This window comes from Polypterus senegalus, chromosome 13, assembly GCF_016835505.1.
Source record: "Polypterus senegalus isolate Bchr_013 chromosome 13, ASM1683550v1, whole genome shotgun sequence".
Taxonomy (NCBI): domain Eukaryota; kingdom Metazoa; phylum Chordata; class Cladistia; order Polypteriformes; family Polypteridae; genus Polypterus; species Polypterus senegalus.
In genome coordinates this window covers 136036957-136052618 of record NC_053166.1, presented here as the reverse complement: position 1 = coordinate 136052618, position 15662 = coordinate 136036957, and the positions used below count along the sequence as shown (strand labels likewise).

General features: G+C 36.3%; 1 protein-coding gene across 1 annotated transcript; it reads left to right on the top strand.

The window, feature by feature from the left end:
• Nucleotides 1–75: 75 nt before the first annotated feature.
• gnptg (N-acetylglucosamine-1-phosphate transferase subunit gamma) lies at nt 76–14786 on the top strand. The gene is made up of 11 exons (XM_039774640.1): nt 76–218; nt 1001–1049; nt 1862–1929; nt 2146–2200; nt 5141–5224; nt 5574–5667; nt 7236–7350; nt 7867–7949; nt 9935–10066; nt 12574–12655; nt 14054–14786. Exons 1-11 carry the CDS (start codon nt 152–154, stop codon nt 14179–14181), a joined length of 957 nt encoding a protein of 318 aa, XP_039630574.1. The 5' UTR covers nt 76–151; the 3' UTR covers nt 14182–14786.
• The last annotated feature ends 876 nt before the right edge of the window (nt 14787–15662 follow it).

Sequence of the window (15662 nt, the reverse complement as noted above, 5' to 3'; positions counted from 1 at the left end):
CGTATGCTTCAGGCTACGTTTAAAGATACGTGAAACACAAAATCAACCATTGACAACAACACGTACATGCAACTCGCTGTTTCCTGCTTCCGGTAGTGTCGCCTGAAAAAAGGAGTGATTTCTAGCTGTCCGGAAAGCGTTAATATGAAACATGGGATATTTCTTGCTGGATAAATGGCTTGTTCCTTGCTTTACAGTAGCGTGCCTCTTCCTACGAGGTAAGGGTCGGAATGTTTTAATGTTCGCAGCATGTTGGAGGTCCGAAGTTATTTTAACCCTAGTGTACTCCATTTATTCCGCATTTGTTCTCTCTCTGTCAACGCTTGGGAACAAGTACGAGATGAGTTTTGTTTCTTTTAGCAATTAAAAAAATATACACATAAAACGGGACAGACTCATATGCAAATTACTTGGTTAGTATGTATTCGATACAACACTGAAAAAAAACAAACCCGAAATAAACCGCTTTTTGTTTCCAACAACACGGGAGCACAGACAGCCACGACAAGTGTAGAGCCCTGTCCTGATTCTGTGCCTTATTTCTTACAGTAAACGTAAACGTTGGTCGATGCAATGGGTGGGCCATTACTACAGACCACTATGTACAGCTTTCACGATATGGTACTTGTCAATCATCTGATTGGGTTGCCATTCCAGTGCCGCAACCTAACCTAATGCATTAGTTGAACTTGATTTAAACCAATATGCAGTGAAACACCAATACTAACCACTGTACAGACACATATTAAACAGTATTCTGGGCAGAGTAGTGATTAGTAATTATTAGTATAACAGGTTAAGACTGTTTCTTATAAATACTACATGGAGATATAGAGCAAGTCTTTTTCTTTTTTTGTGCTTTTGAATTTGACATTTGAAGGCCAAATTTGTATGTCAGTGACAGGCTTTGAAACCTAAACCATAATACCAGTAACACAGTATTTATATATTATAATAATATATAGTGTAAACTTGGGTTTTATTTTTGTGTGTGTCTCAGGAGTGGCCACTGGAAAGATGAAGATTGTTGAAGAGCCAAATACATTTGGGTGAGCTGAACTTTTCTCTTTAACAAAACTCCCAAAAAATGTAAACTTTATAAATAGTATGGACATATGGAGGATATTAATAATTTATACTGTTCATAATAAAAGATAATTAAATTAGATAAACTTTATTAATCCCATGGGGAAAGTCAATAATAACTTCGATTTGGGATTATTTAAATGTATATGAAGCAAAACACCCAACATATCATTCCTAAATCCACCTAATCTAATTCTAGGTCAAGAGTAACAGGTGCTTTTCCTAATAGTATTTGATAAAAGGCATGAATCAGTTGTGGCTGGGACATCAGGCCATATAGTAGGGGCCTCTCACACAACTTACATGGGACCAGTTTAGAATCACCAGTTAACGTAATAGGAAATTAACATGTATTTACCATATGTGCCACAATAATAGATTGAATAAATTGGATAAAATGAGTATAGTCATCATAACAAGCAACCAGTGGGAATGGAATTAAACAGCATTTATTACCTCTGTTTCAAGTTATTGTTGAGGTGTTAGTTACTGCAATAACATGCAACATGTAGATACAGTTATAAGAAACAGAAAAATCAATCGAATTTAATCTACTGTTCTGCCTCCTTCTGCATTTGCAAGAGGATGATTAGTCAGAGGTAGCGATGTAGCAGTTTTATTTTACATAGTGTGTAATAATGACTTTGCTAGTAAAAACATGAAAAAAGCCATTACATAATGTTGTTTTAAAAGTTCCATCCAAGTAGTAGTTAAAAATAAAGTTAGCTCAGCTTAATGTGCTTTAAACACATACATTTTTTCATTTCTTTGACAGTTTAAATAATCCATTATTATCTCAGACAAACCATATGCAGCCAAAGGTGGTCCCTTCTCCTGTATCAGGTAAGAGAAAAATCATTAAAGGAAATCTGACTTCAGTGCTAATGGTGTTCAACAGGTTATTAGGTTCCTTGCTAATCATTATGAAGAATTGTTGATGCTCTTCTTTACCTCTTTTTTTAAATATTATTCATATATGACATTAAGTAATTAACTAACATTTATACACAAAAACATTATGCAGCCTGTAAATTTATGCATGTTTGCTATTATTTAAAGGTCCCCATCACCTTCATAGGCTATCTGGAAAGTGCTTTAGCCTTGTGGAATCCACGTAAGTACCAAATTAACAGATTTATTATTTTATTCTTATAAGTACTGTTTCTTTATTCTTAAAGCTGAACACTAAACGTGCCTTTCAAATAGAAAGTGAAAGTTTATTGAACCATTTTGATTGAAGTAGTGGTAATATTGCAAAAAAACATTAGTCTCTAGCTCCTTTCACACATAGATCTTGGGAAATCCTACAGTTAACCCTCCAAATAATTTAACAGGATTTACTTGTTCACACATACCAGAGTAAACCAGTTATTTCTTGGACTGATAGCATTAGTACAATACAGTTATATTCCAGGTAAATGGATGCAAATTCTGGGGTGGGTTGGCACCCTGCCCGGGATTGGTTCCTGCCTTGTGCCCTGTGTTGGCAGGGATTGGCTCCAGCAGACCCCCATGACCCTTTGTTCGGATTCTGCGGGTTGGAAACTGGATGGATGGATGCAAATTTTGAACTGTTTAATTTCACAGTGTTTCTTTTTTTTGTAAAAGAAAATAGATTAAAGAAAGAAGGAAAACCAGACAAATGAGTCAGACACTGAGAAGCAGTGGCCAAGTGATATGTCCTTTATTTTTGCACAGCGGACAGATATTACAAAAAATACTTTGTGGAAATAAACAATGCAATAGATGAGACAGTAAAACAGAAGAGTCAGACACAAAACAATAGGGATCCAATAATATATGCTACTCTATTTGTATTTTTCCTGAAAGTTACACAGTGTGCTCAATTTTGATTGGAGGACAAATGCACATCCACATTTTCAAATCATTCCCTTCATTGTTAGAAAATAGGATCGTTGAGCTGAACTAAATAAAGTATGTAGACTTCCATTGCTTGTATGGGGAATGTTTTATTTCAAAACCAGTTAACGGTGCACTGCATGTTACATTTGACTTGAGCATTCATAGTTTTCATCCTCTTTCTCTGTATGTTTAACATTTGTTTGCTCAGAGGTTGATGCGCTTGCTGCTTCCTGAACAGCTCTTGTTTTCTCCACCCTAGCGGCCCACTTCTTCTCTTCTTTCGTCTGCATCTTTTCGTGTTAAAACTGATTAAGTCAGTGTTTGTGTTGCATTTACTTAGTATGTTTTCTTTAATTCTTCATTTAAGCTGGCAGTTAAGTCTTCAATCTGCCTCAAGAATGATTTAAGATATGAAGAGGGAAATGACAGCAAAGGTGGGAGGGATGAGAACGGTGCCTGTACGCATGCGCTGCTGGCCGCTGCCGAGAGTTGACTCTACAATTAAATAAAAAAAATAAAAAGAGGAATAACCTTGGAAGTCAATCATCACCCTGAAAATGGACAGTAGAGGTCACGTAGTATATGTGTACCAAATTTCAGGTCAATAGGTCAAACGGTTTGCAAGCAGGTGATTTAACATCCTGTCCAAAATGTTTCCAGGGCATGATCCAACCTGCGAACGCTGCAATCAACTCCCTGCCTCACTGGGTCACATGTTTTGGGCCTTCACCAAATTAACATCATTCTGAACAAAAATTTTTAAGTGCCTTTCAGACAGCCTTGGTGTCACAATCCCTTCTAACCCATTTACAGCTGTGCCTGGTGTTCTTCCAAATGGGCTTAAAGTGGAGAAAGCCAAACAAACTGTGATTGCCTTCACTACACTATTGGCACGCAGACTTATTTTGCTAAACTGGAAGAATCCTAACTCTCCTCTTTTAAGTCATTGGGAAACCGATGTTTTATATTATTTGAAACTGGAAAAAATCAAATTCTTACTTAGAGGATCTGTACAGAACTTTTTCAAAACCTGGCAGGATCTAATCAATAATATTTTAAAATAAGCTCTTAAACCACTGAGGAAGCAGATTATCTTCTCATTTCTTTTTCTTCTCCATTTATCTGTATCTGCCTATCAAACTCTTCGATTTATTTATTTTTTTTTTACTAATTTTAAGTTTTATTCCATTGGCCATGTTCTCTTTCTCAGGGGTGTGGGGGTTGATTTGTTTTCAATCCTATTTTTTTATATCATACATACTCTAGATACAGTATAGAAAAAATAAAGTATTGGTTGACAGAAGGACAGAGACAGGTATAAATGTTCCCTCATGCATATTTTAGATTAGAACAGATAAGGTCCTGGTTGTTAGTAATATATAAACGGTAACCTTTAATTACTCCTACAGTACCCTAAAATGCATATAGCAGAAGTATGTAGTAGAACCTCCATCAGTCTTAGAATTAAGGATGATCAGAGCGCTGCAGCACTGCTTAATTAAATAAGGTAATTCACAGGTGTATTAAACTACCTTTAGGATAGTAGTTGTGCACAGGAGTTCAGCTCTCTGTATGTATGCTCACCAGTCTCATGTATTGTTTGTAAAGAAATATAAAACGGAAGTACAATACTGATAACCTACCAAAACAGATACATTGACTTTCCCTGGTAAGAACCTAGAGAAAAATCAATCTTTGATATAAAGTACAAATATTAATTTTCCCCTGCAGCAGTTATTATCTTTATTAATATTACGGAAATACTGCATGTTAATTCAGAATGCAGAGACACCCAGTGGTCATTACGTCCTGTGGTCATTTGGGAATCTTCTAACAAAACAACACTTTATAAAACATATAACATAAGATTTATTTCTTAGAAGAATGTGGAGAATGAAAGATGTAGTATGATAACTACTGCCCTAATTTGAAATAACTAAAAGTATGACCTGCAAAATAAATAAATAAATGCCACAAGATAAAAAAATGCAAATCTTGAAACGGTGTGAATGGTACAGATATCATTGCTTAGGAATATGGAAATCTTGTCATAGCTCAGAGTTTCAAACAGATTAATTAAAATGAATGAATACATTGCTTCCTACTCTAAATTCAGTGTTTATATAAAAAAAGAAAGGTGATAAGATCTGTCTGTCTAAATAACTTCTTAAAAACTGTGTTCTTTCCACAGTTATAGGTATGAATTCTGTCCGTTTGCCAACATCACCCAGCATGAGCAGTCATTCCGGTGGAATGCATACAGTGGCATACTGGGGTAGGTGCTTATCCTATCAGCTCCGCCGATATACATGCACTAGATTATTATTTTAACAACAGAATAAACTGTGGCATTGTGCGTCACCATTATCAATGTTAAGAATTTCATGTTTAAAATTATGATGCTAATTATTCAAAATTCTAATGACTGTGAATCTTACGGAATTGTTTGTCCCTCTAATGGGAAGAAACAGTTGACCAGTTGTTAGGAATATATTGTTAATTCATCATATCATGTTAAAGTATGCCTTTGAAGAGGCAGTGGGTGTGTGTAGAATATATATTTTCATTCAGTTGTGAGGAGTGAGTTTTGGGCCACTTATTTAAAAATTATGTATTTTTAACAGAATTTGGCAGGAGTGGGAAATTTCAAATAACACATTTACAGCAATGTGGATGAGAGATGGAGATTCATGTGGAAACAAAAATAGGCAATCAAAGGTAAAATATGTCTGTTGCTTTCCCTAACATCTACTGCCTGTTTGTTAGTTCTTGCTTTCCTTCTGATTTTAACTTGATAGGCTTATGGTTTCATTTGACCTTAAAGTATTAAATTTGATATTTCTTAAATTGAAGCATTTTTCACATTTGTGGCATACATTTCATTTGCCCTGGAAATTAGCATTATTAAAAGACACATAAAAAAGAAAAGTGTTTCCCACAATAGCCTAAAATGCAGGTAAGTGAACACCAAAAGCAACTTCAAACTTTAAAAGTTTTTAAATATGTCCATTTAAAACCAGGAGAGGCTGAAGTTTCAGAAAACTTTGTTTAGGAGACAAGTCTATGGTAAACAATTAATTTGAACGTAATTCCATTTTTATTATAAATTGTTGGCACTGTGAGTTCTGTGGAGGGATACAAATTCTCTTCTGTGTAGTAGTGACTGCCTTGAGTGGAATTTTCTTGTAAAATTGAAAGCACTAAAGTATACAGTCACAAAGTAAAAACATGTCTGTGGCTGTTTAGCACTGCACTACCTTTTAAGTAAAATATTAAAAAAAAAATATATATGTACATCCAGAATGTAAAAAGAAAAGTCGAGTGACTGTAGTTTCTGTCAGCACCCTTTTAGTAACTTGTAAGATTGCACCTGTAGTAGTAATAATTTGTTGCTGTAATTAACATGATTAGTAAACAAACCTGCCACTGTGCAGCAAAGACATTTGTTCTTGGTAGATATTATTTCATATTTTCTACATGTGTGACCGTTTGCCAAAAGATTTTTTGTTCCGAGCCTCACATACCTAACCTCAACTACCTAACACACATTTTTATTTTTCAGTTTCCAGTTCTGTAAATTATTCTCATCTGTCATCTGATGAGGCTCCTCTTCAGTATATTCTTGCTCATACACAAAGTTAAGCAAAGCGGTTGCATTTTTTATCTTTGTAGCCAGGCGTAGCAATGCTAACAGTTTACCTGAAAAGATTGTTTAAATCACTATCAACATACTATCATAATTACTGCATACATGAAATTTTTACTTTTGTGAAAATATGAGTGTACAATTTTCTTCTATATGAATCAATACTGAATATCCCTGGCTTCAGAATTGACATATTAAGTTAATTTTAGTGCTTTTGTTTCTTCTGAGAGCCATTTTAAGCTTTTGGCAGTAATGTGGGCTTCTTCAAGTTTATAAATAATGCTTCATTTAACAAGGCAAGTTTTTGAGGCAAATGAATGTATGTGAAAATTAATTTAAGAAATACTGATCATATCCTTTAAATAGTAAAATGAGGCTTACATTTACGTTTATTTGCTTAGCAGACGCTTTTATTCAAAGTGACTTAAAAAAGAGATTAACATAATAAAGTAACATCAGTTTAAGGACTGTTTTGAACAAATGTAGCAGGACAGGTTACAAAAGTTGATTACCAAAAGTGAACATATTTCTATATGTCAAATACTATTGCAGTAGTTTTTACATTAGACATTTTGCATCTTTGCCAAGCCTTAAACCTAACTGTATGTTTTAACAATTTTTGTATTTTTTCCTTTTTCAGATCCTCTTGACCTGTGGAAGACACAACAGAGTGGCCCAAGTTTCTGAGCCAAGCACTTGCATTTACTCTGTCACCTTTGAGACTCCACTTGTCTGTCATCCTCACTCACTTTTGGGTAATTTATTTTCAAATTCATAAATAGTTTCTGTAAAGTGTTTACTTTTGTAGAAAAGTAAGGTTTTTTTTTCCATTTTGTACTTATACCCACTTACTGTTTACCCTTTACACTGTAGTAAGCACTTTCTTCTAGTGTCTATTGTGTGTTACTGCCTGCAGCATATTTATAATAAAACACCAAAGTTCATTTCTCTGAATAATGTGTAATTATAGGGTGTCAGTACCGAGGTAAAGAGACAAAGGCCTTCCTTACTGTCCCATTTGCTGAAAGACTGATTTATTTATTGTGACTCCTTTTATGCTTACATCCCTTATGGCTATATCAGGAGAGCATTAACCTTGTTTTGCATAGCATCTGGCATTAAAAGAGTTTGTTCTAGCCTTGCAATTGAGGAGCAGTTTTAGTCAGCTATGTTGTTGTTATTTTGTTTTTCTTTTTTTAACTAATGCTAGATTCAATGGACTGAAAATCCAGAATGGTTGAAGTCCAAATACAAATTTGTTTATATTTCAGTGTATCCAACCCTGAGTGAGAAACTGCGCAGGGAATGGGACAAGGCAGCTCAGTCTGTCTATGAGGAGCTCATTACTGAACAGGTATTGAACTCAACAGCAAGCTGGTTCTGATCAGTATAAGACTCACTGGTCTTCAATGTGAAAATAAAAAATGACTTTTGCACTTTGCTTTATCTGGGCTGGCACCCTGCCCGGGGTTTGTTTCCTGCCTTGTGCCCTGTGCTGGCTGGGGTTGGCTCCAGCAGACCCCAATGACCCTATGTTAGGATATATTGGGTTTAACAATGACTGACTGACTTTGCTTTATTGTCACTGTAACTGAATCACACCTCTGCAAGAAGTCAGGGCTTTCTTTTTTTTACCTCCCATTAGTAACAGTGAAGTCAATATACATTATTTCAAATACAATAAAAACCCAACTATCTGTAGGAAAAAAAACATGGATCACACACAGAAAAATGTATTCAGTGCTTTGCAGAAGTATTCACATTTTCTAAGGTTATCTCTGCATGTTCTTTCTTAGTTTATTGCCACTAAGTCCACTGCACCTTGTGTACTACAGTAGGAGACCTCACAGCTGCAATGACGAACGCATGTATATACATAGGATATATTAAGTTTTATAATTAAGATCATCCCTATCAAAACTACATGCTATACGTTATTAAAAACTATATTATTTTCTATTTGGGCAAACATTTTATTTCCTGTACAAAAAGTATGGATTGCTTCAGTTAGTTCCAAGCATACTTAAATCATTCTCTGAGTCACACTTTTTGTTCATTGCACGACTTAGTTTAACTGAAACGCATGTCCTTTTAATATTGATTGTATCTTTTGCTTGCATGATACTGGGAATATAATTTTTGTTTAGAGGCTTTCCAAATTACTGTTCTTGCTTTAACAACCAAATGATGCATATTTTTGTTAGACTTGTGATACTAAAAAGTAATGGAGGTTTAAATTTCAAAAACACATAATAAGTGCTCCATTTTATTTTGATACACTGCAGCAGTCCTGAAACTTTCAATATATTGTATATAATGAATGGTCTTCTGTGATTTCCTAGATGAGTTTAGACTGGTCATTATTAATGATTTTCCTTGTTATGTAGAAGATTCAAATATATTAAAGTAAAGACGTAATATATTCTTATTTGGTAGCAAGTTATCTTATTTAGATAGGGTCATTTTCATATGAGTCATTTTACATACATGTTTCAAATAATAGAGAGGGAAAATAAATATATATTCCACGTAAAACAAAATTAAAAATCTGAAATATTTCTGTTTCTGTACATATCTGAATTTGTTAAGTTTTACAATTTGTATAAACATTATAAACCTTTCTGTCAGAACAGTACACTTTCAGGTGATTTTTAGATATTTAGGTTATGCTCATCCTTTGCCCTGCCTGCTGTCTTCCTGAATATAAAAAATGATATAAAATTATGACATTTTAAATTGTCATCTTTACAGAACTCCAGGTTAATACTGCTTTAGACATATCACAAACAGAGTGTTATAAAATAAAGATCTTTACATACCTACATACAGATTTTTCTTTGCATTCATTGAGAGTAGGCTGATAAAACCTACAAGATAACTCTGTCACATACACCCCTGCCCAATCAGTACCAGTAATCTAGATGAAGTAATAAATAGTTTTAAATGAAAGTTCAGTATGAAGTCAGTATGTTCTTGTTAAGTCAGATTTCAGCATTAAGCGCTCTAGAATGAGTCTACTTTTTTTGGTGTTCTCTCATGGGTATGTTATTGCAGTAACCAAATCAAATGCCAGGCTTGCTCAGGGAGATTTTTTTTTTTCTGATTGTGTAGCATTGTATCTGAATTGAGCATAATGTATATGTGAATAATGAAACGGGTCATTAGTGGTATGTATTCTGGTAATCAAGGGTTGCATGGTACTTTGAGGAATGTGAATCGTTTTAACAGTAAATGTAAACAAAGCCTTACTTGGTTTGACTTTCATTCTTTAAAATGTATATCAGGTGATGGGAAGTGTTATTTAGATTAACCCTTTTCATTTTTTTATTTGTTTTCAAGGGATATGAAAAAATGCTGAAAGAAATTTTTGTTGAGGCAAAACTCTTAAAAATGCCAATGAAAAATGAGTCAAAGCCTGAAAATAGGCAGTCAAAAAAAACTAATTTTGAAAATCTGGACAAGTGTGAAAAGGTAAGTGTCTCTGGGGCTGTTCTCCATAGTGCATTGTGGTTGAATCTGTTGAGAGTGGGATTTCATTGACAAGTGGTGCAATTGTGAGGGTTTAAATTTCAAAAACACATAATAAGTGCTCCATTTTAATTTAATTAGATACTTCAGAAGTCCCAGGAATTGATTGATTGATAGATAGATAGATAGATACTTTATTAATCCCCAAGGGTAAATTCACATACTCCAGCAGCAGCATACTGATAAAAACAATATTACATTAAAGAGTGATAAAAATGCAGGTATAACAGACAGTAACTTTGTATAATGTTAACGTTTACCCCCCCGGGTGGAATTGAAGAGTCTCATAGTGTGGGGGAGGGACGATCTCCTCAGTCTGTCAGTGGAGCAGGACGATGACAGCAGTCTGTGGCTGAAGCTGCTCCTCTGTCTGGACATAACACTGTTCAGTGGATGTAGTGGATTCTCCATGATTGGCAGGAGCCTGCCCATCGCTCGTCGCTGTGTCACAGATGTCACACTGTCCAGCTCCGTGCCTACAATAGAACCCTACCTTCTTCACCAGTTTGTCCAGGCGTGAATCGCACAATTGTGAGAATTTTTTCAGGTAATCATTAAAAGGATAAGGTAAAGCTGAAGGCTGACCTGTAGCAACTTCTTTTAAGTACAATTTTCTTGCAGTATCTTCCCAATTTAACCCATGGCTATACTGGGTGGGTCAGTTTTGAATGTTGCTGATTTTGATATGTCTGACATGAGGGAGTGCCAGATTCAGAATTTTACACACCCTGTCCCTCAAACTCTGCTGTCCACATGATAGAAACACTCAACACAGATGTGTATGTTGCTAATATGAGGGTTTTTTTATTTATTACTTATCTGAAGACATTTTAAGTGGGTTGGAAAATGACTGAGATGACATTTAAAGTCTGTACCTAAGCCAGATTGTTTAGCAAGTGCCTTGGTGAACGGTGTTGTGGAAAACAAGAAGTAAATATGTACGTTTGAATGTATATAGCGGATTAGATTACAGGACATCTTCAACTTAGAATTCTGTATTATCAAGTAGAACTGGTCATCTTAAAGGTGTTGCATAAAAATATCAGTGGATTACCTTAAATACTGTTATAAACGTTAAAAAGTGAATTAAAAATGAGGAAATAAATAAAAACAATGAAAATAGGGATCTTATACTACGTGGATGACTGCTTGATAATGTATTTATGAGGTGGGATAAAAAGTACAGTAAAAGAGAATGTTAAGAAAAGAAGGATTGTGGTATAGCCACACACCAAAAGGCAATAAGGATAGGTTAAACCTCATCTATCCAGGAAGGACACTTTTTATGCTACAGCAGATTTGTGTTTAGATTGCCATGGTTTGGTGAAGAAGTCATGAAAAAGAAATTCATAAGTGTTGTATGACCACAATATGTTGAGGAAGTGTAGTATGTGGTCCATGGTGTTTAATAAGGAGATTGGGGACAATCGTGCTTACACTTGAGTGCGTGATTGGTTCCAGTTTCCTCATTGGCTCTGTGCAGGTTGTAATTAGGACACTGCACCCATGGGAGTATAAAGAATCCTGGGTAGGCTGGAAAATGGAAATAGAGAAAGAAATCAAATGCATAGAGGGGTAGAATTGGTGAAGTGGCAGGCAGTCAATTGCCCTGCGTGAGAGTGAGGGGAAGGTGCTCCAGTGATTCACTGTGAAGGAGCAGGGAACTATCGAGTGGACTTTTGGGGATCCTGTAGATGGTGTGAAAAGTGTAGGGAAGATGGCGGTCCAGCACAGAGTGTCACGCCGGATACCCAAGGATGGTGATTGGAACGAGAACCACAGAGAGGGACTGCAGCTGTTGGCATCTCTTCCTGGCAGTGACACCTGACAGGTGAGCTGGGGAGATGGAGTGAGGAAGACTAACTGGGCTGGCAGGAAGGGATTGTAAAGGTGACCCAATCTCTGCATGTTTTGTGTACTTGGATTTTATCTTCATGAATGAACTGTTTTTTATGGACATATTTATTGAAGTGTGTATTGAATTGACTGCACCACACTTTCTTTATTGTTGAGCTTGTTTGAATGAACAGTACAAAGCACTTCTGCACCACTGTTGTTGTTCTGTATCCTCACTGTTCAGTCCATATCGGTACCTGAGTATTGATGCCCCAGGTTCAAGGATGAGTTTTCCTGCTACATGCAAACTTGGGCAGCACAGATACTTATGACTGTGTATTTTGTTGTCTTACTACTTTGAAATGGCAGAGTAGGTTGAACTACATTAACTAATTAATTACAAAAAGACAACAGTAGAAATAGTGGCAATTAGAATGAGATGTTACGAGAGAACATGTCTTTATATTCAGTAACATTAATCTCTGGTAGAACATTCCTTCTTCATAGAAGGACAAATCTTTTTTTTTTTTTTTTTGTTTAGTTATGATGTTGTTATAGTGTGCCGAAAAATGACAGTAAATTCTTGAGTAATCCTGAATTCTTGTTCCCTGCAGGAGAACCAGAAGCTGTCTGCTGAAGTTGAAAAACTGAAAGTTGTTTTGTCCCAACATGGCATCACTTATGGCAGTAATCCTGGTATTGCTTATTTTATACTATTATATAGCTTCCCTAGCATTGTTTATTCCTGGAAGAGTAAACCAAACATTTTGAATTTTTTGAACAGGAGGAAAAATGTTGTGTAACAGAAATATATTAATACCAAAGTGCCGACATAAATACAGTCGGAAAGGCATGTCTAGTGTCCAGATTCAGATTTAATGCATGTCTTTCGTATATGGTTTGAAACGGTCGCCAACAAAAGTCCCAACATTACACTCAGGATGGTAGCTGTGTATTACTTGACCATGTTAATGTCTTTCTGTTCTTTTCACTTGACTGCAATCATCTCATCTTTTTGCCACACTGACGTTTCTCACAACTTAATTCACCAGGCAAAGCCTGGCGGTTGTCACACAGTGCCATATGCATCCGTTTTAGTACCTGTCTCAACATATAAAGAGCAGTTCACATTGTCATCACTCTTGCTTAATTCAACTAATGGTTCAGTTTCAGTTTGTTCCAAAACTGTTTTGACATATATTTGTTTTCACACCATTGTGTGTTCTGGTTTGAAGGCTATGTCCCTCATGAATATAAAGTGGCAAAACACATAGAAACAGTCAGGTTTGGATGATGTTGTTTTATCCACTAGATGGGAGTAAAATACTGTCCTGAGTGCTTTTCACTCTTAACACTGTACATGCAAACCAATTTAACCTGAGAGATGGTTGGGCTTAACCGTGTTACATTGGATTGCGAACCCAAGCTGCTCAGGGTTAACACTAAGGAGGTTCAAATCCTTCTTTGACTATAGCATACAGTTTCCTAAACTGTTTAGATAAACAAACTAGGTGCTTAATTTAATAAATGTGACTTATGGTAACTGATGATGTAACATTCATCTCAAAGTCAAATTTATGTGTCTTGCATATAAAAAGGAGAGACACGGTGCCAACACAGCAGATACAAGCTTAAAGAAATATAATAAAAAAAGATCTGTGCAGGCAGTATAATATTTTCAAACTTGTTTAATCCAATCACGGACCGATGGTGGCCAGAACCTATCCTGGCAAAACTAAAGTGCATCAAGCAAGTCACAGGGCCCACTTTTTTACTTTTTCTACATTTTTAATAACGGTTACTTTTTGGTGGTCAGGGAGATTTGTTTATTGCATACATTTTCTGATGTCAAAAGCTTGAACTCTGAAGAGGACACTTTTTTTTTTTTGGGCATCTGATTGTGTGGGTCATTTATTAAAAATACCTTTACAGGGCTTCACTGTAGTTGACTGAGCCAGAGCAATTAACAATGTCAACATGTATCTGTTTGAAAGATAATGCACCAGCAGTTCTATTTGTTGCTTTGTTCCATTTGAAAATTTTTACAGAAGAGAGTGCTATTTTAATTACTAGAAATATTTTTGTCTTTTCAAGGAACCCATGGTCAACAGACAACACCCAGCCCCTCTCCTGTGACCAGCAGCAAAACACAACAACTCAGAGGAGATGCTGGAATTTTGCAAGTCTGGTATTCGGCCAAAAAGAAAAACCTGCAGCGTTAGCAGGCAGCATAAGCACCTGGGAGACTTCAGCTGAGTGGACTGTCTGTCTGCCTTTCAGGAAATTCTGGGGGACTGCTTGGAAAACAAAAAATGAGGATGAATGTAATCAAAAGCTTTGTCCTGCATTTTTGAAAGCAGTGTAGTAGAAATGCAGATTGCTAAAACAGAATGCCTTAAAGATGATCAAAATGAAGATCACAATGACAGGGACAGAATGGTTACTTCCATTATTTATCAAAAGTTGTTTTTCCCCAGAAACCAGTTTACAAAACATTGCCATCATGGTCACCTATACTGTTTTAACTGTGGATGAGAAACAAAGTGAATTGTAGCAACACATGTAAGAAGTGGATACAGTAAACTTGAACCAAGTTCCTCCCGATCCATGTCTTCTTCATGGGCTTAAGAGGACAAAACCTGCCACAGAAAATTAAGTGTTGACATTTCTTCATCCTTGAATGGTTGTGATTGCAAGACTTGTTTTACCCTGCCAAACCTGGCATGTTCATGGGGAGAATAGTGGTTTGAATACAATACAATTTATTTTTGTATAGCCCAAAATCACACAAGAAGTGCCGCAATTGGCTTTAACAGGCCCTGCCTTTTGACAGTCCCCCAGCCTTGACTCTCTAAGAAGACAAGGAAAAACTCCCAAAAAACCCTTGTAGGGAAAAAAATGGAAGAAACCTTGCGAAAGGCAGTTCAAAAAGAGACCCATTTCCAGGTAGGTTGGGTGTGCAGTGGGTGTCGAAAAGAATGGGGTCAATACAATACAATACACAGAACAGAACAAATCCTCAATAAAGTATACAAATTTAAATTTTACTAGTATGGAACAGAATTTAACAGTAGATGATATCCCATAATATGATTTGGATTTGTTTAGAGTCTTGGAGACCTCAGCCATCAAGCTGCCCTCCCCCATTTGGCTATTCCACAGCTGAAACGGAGCTGGGCCAGCCAATCCGATGAAAGGACACCTCTACCCCACGATTCCTGCATTTCTCCATCAGGGATGACTTTACCTTAGGCAGGCAAACAACTTGGCAGGTGGGCCGTGGCACCAAGTGACACATTTGAGTACCAAGAAGAGAAACAGAATAGGTGAGGGTTAATTATGTTTTAGTGCTAATGACTAACAACAGAGATGCAGTCTGTACAGTTAATCAGCAGCTCTAGTCAGGGTATGCTAAACTGAAGTAGTGAGTCTTCAGCCGGGATTTCAAAGGGGCATCTCCTATAAAAGCAGGCAGACCATTCCACAGTTTAGGGGCCCTGTAACTAAAAGCTCAACCTCCCACCGTTATTTTATTAATCCTTGGAATCATAAGCAGACCGGCATCTTGAGATCCTAATGTGCGCTCAGGTTTGTAAGTCATGATAAGTTCAGACAAGCCGGACCTTGGCCATTTAATGCTTTATATGTTAAAAGGAGGATTTTGAAATCTGCCCTGAACTTAACTGGGAGCCAGTGTAAAGAA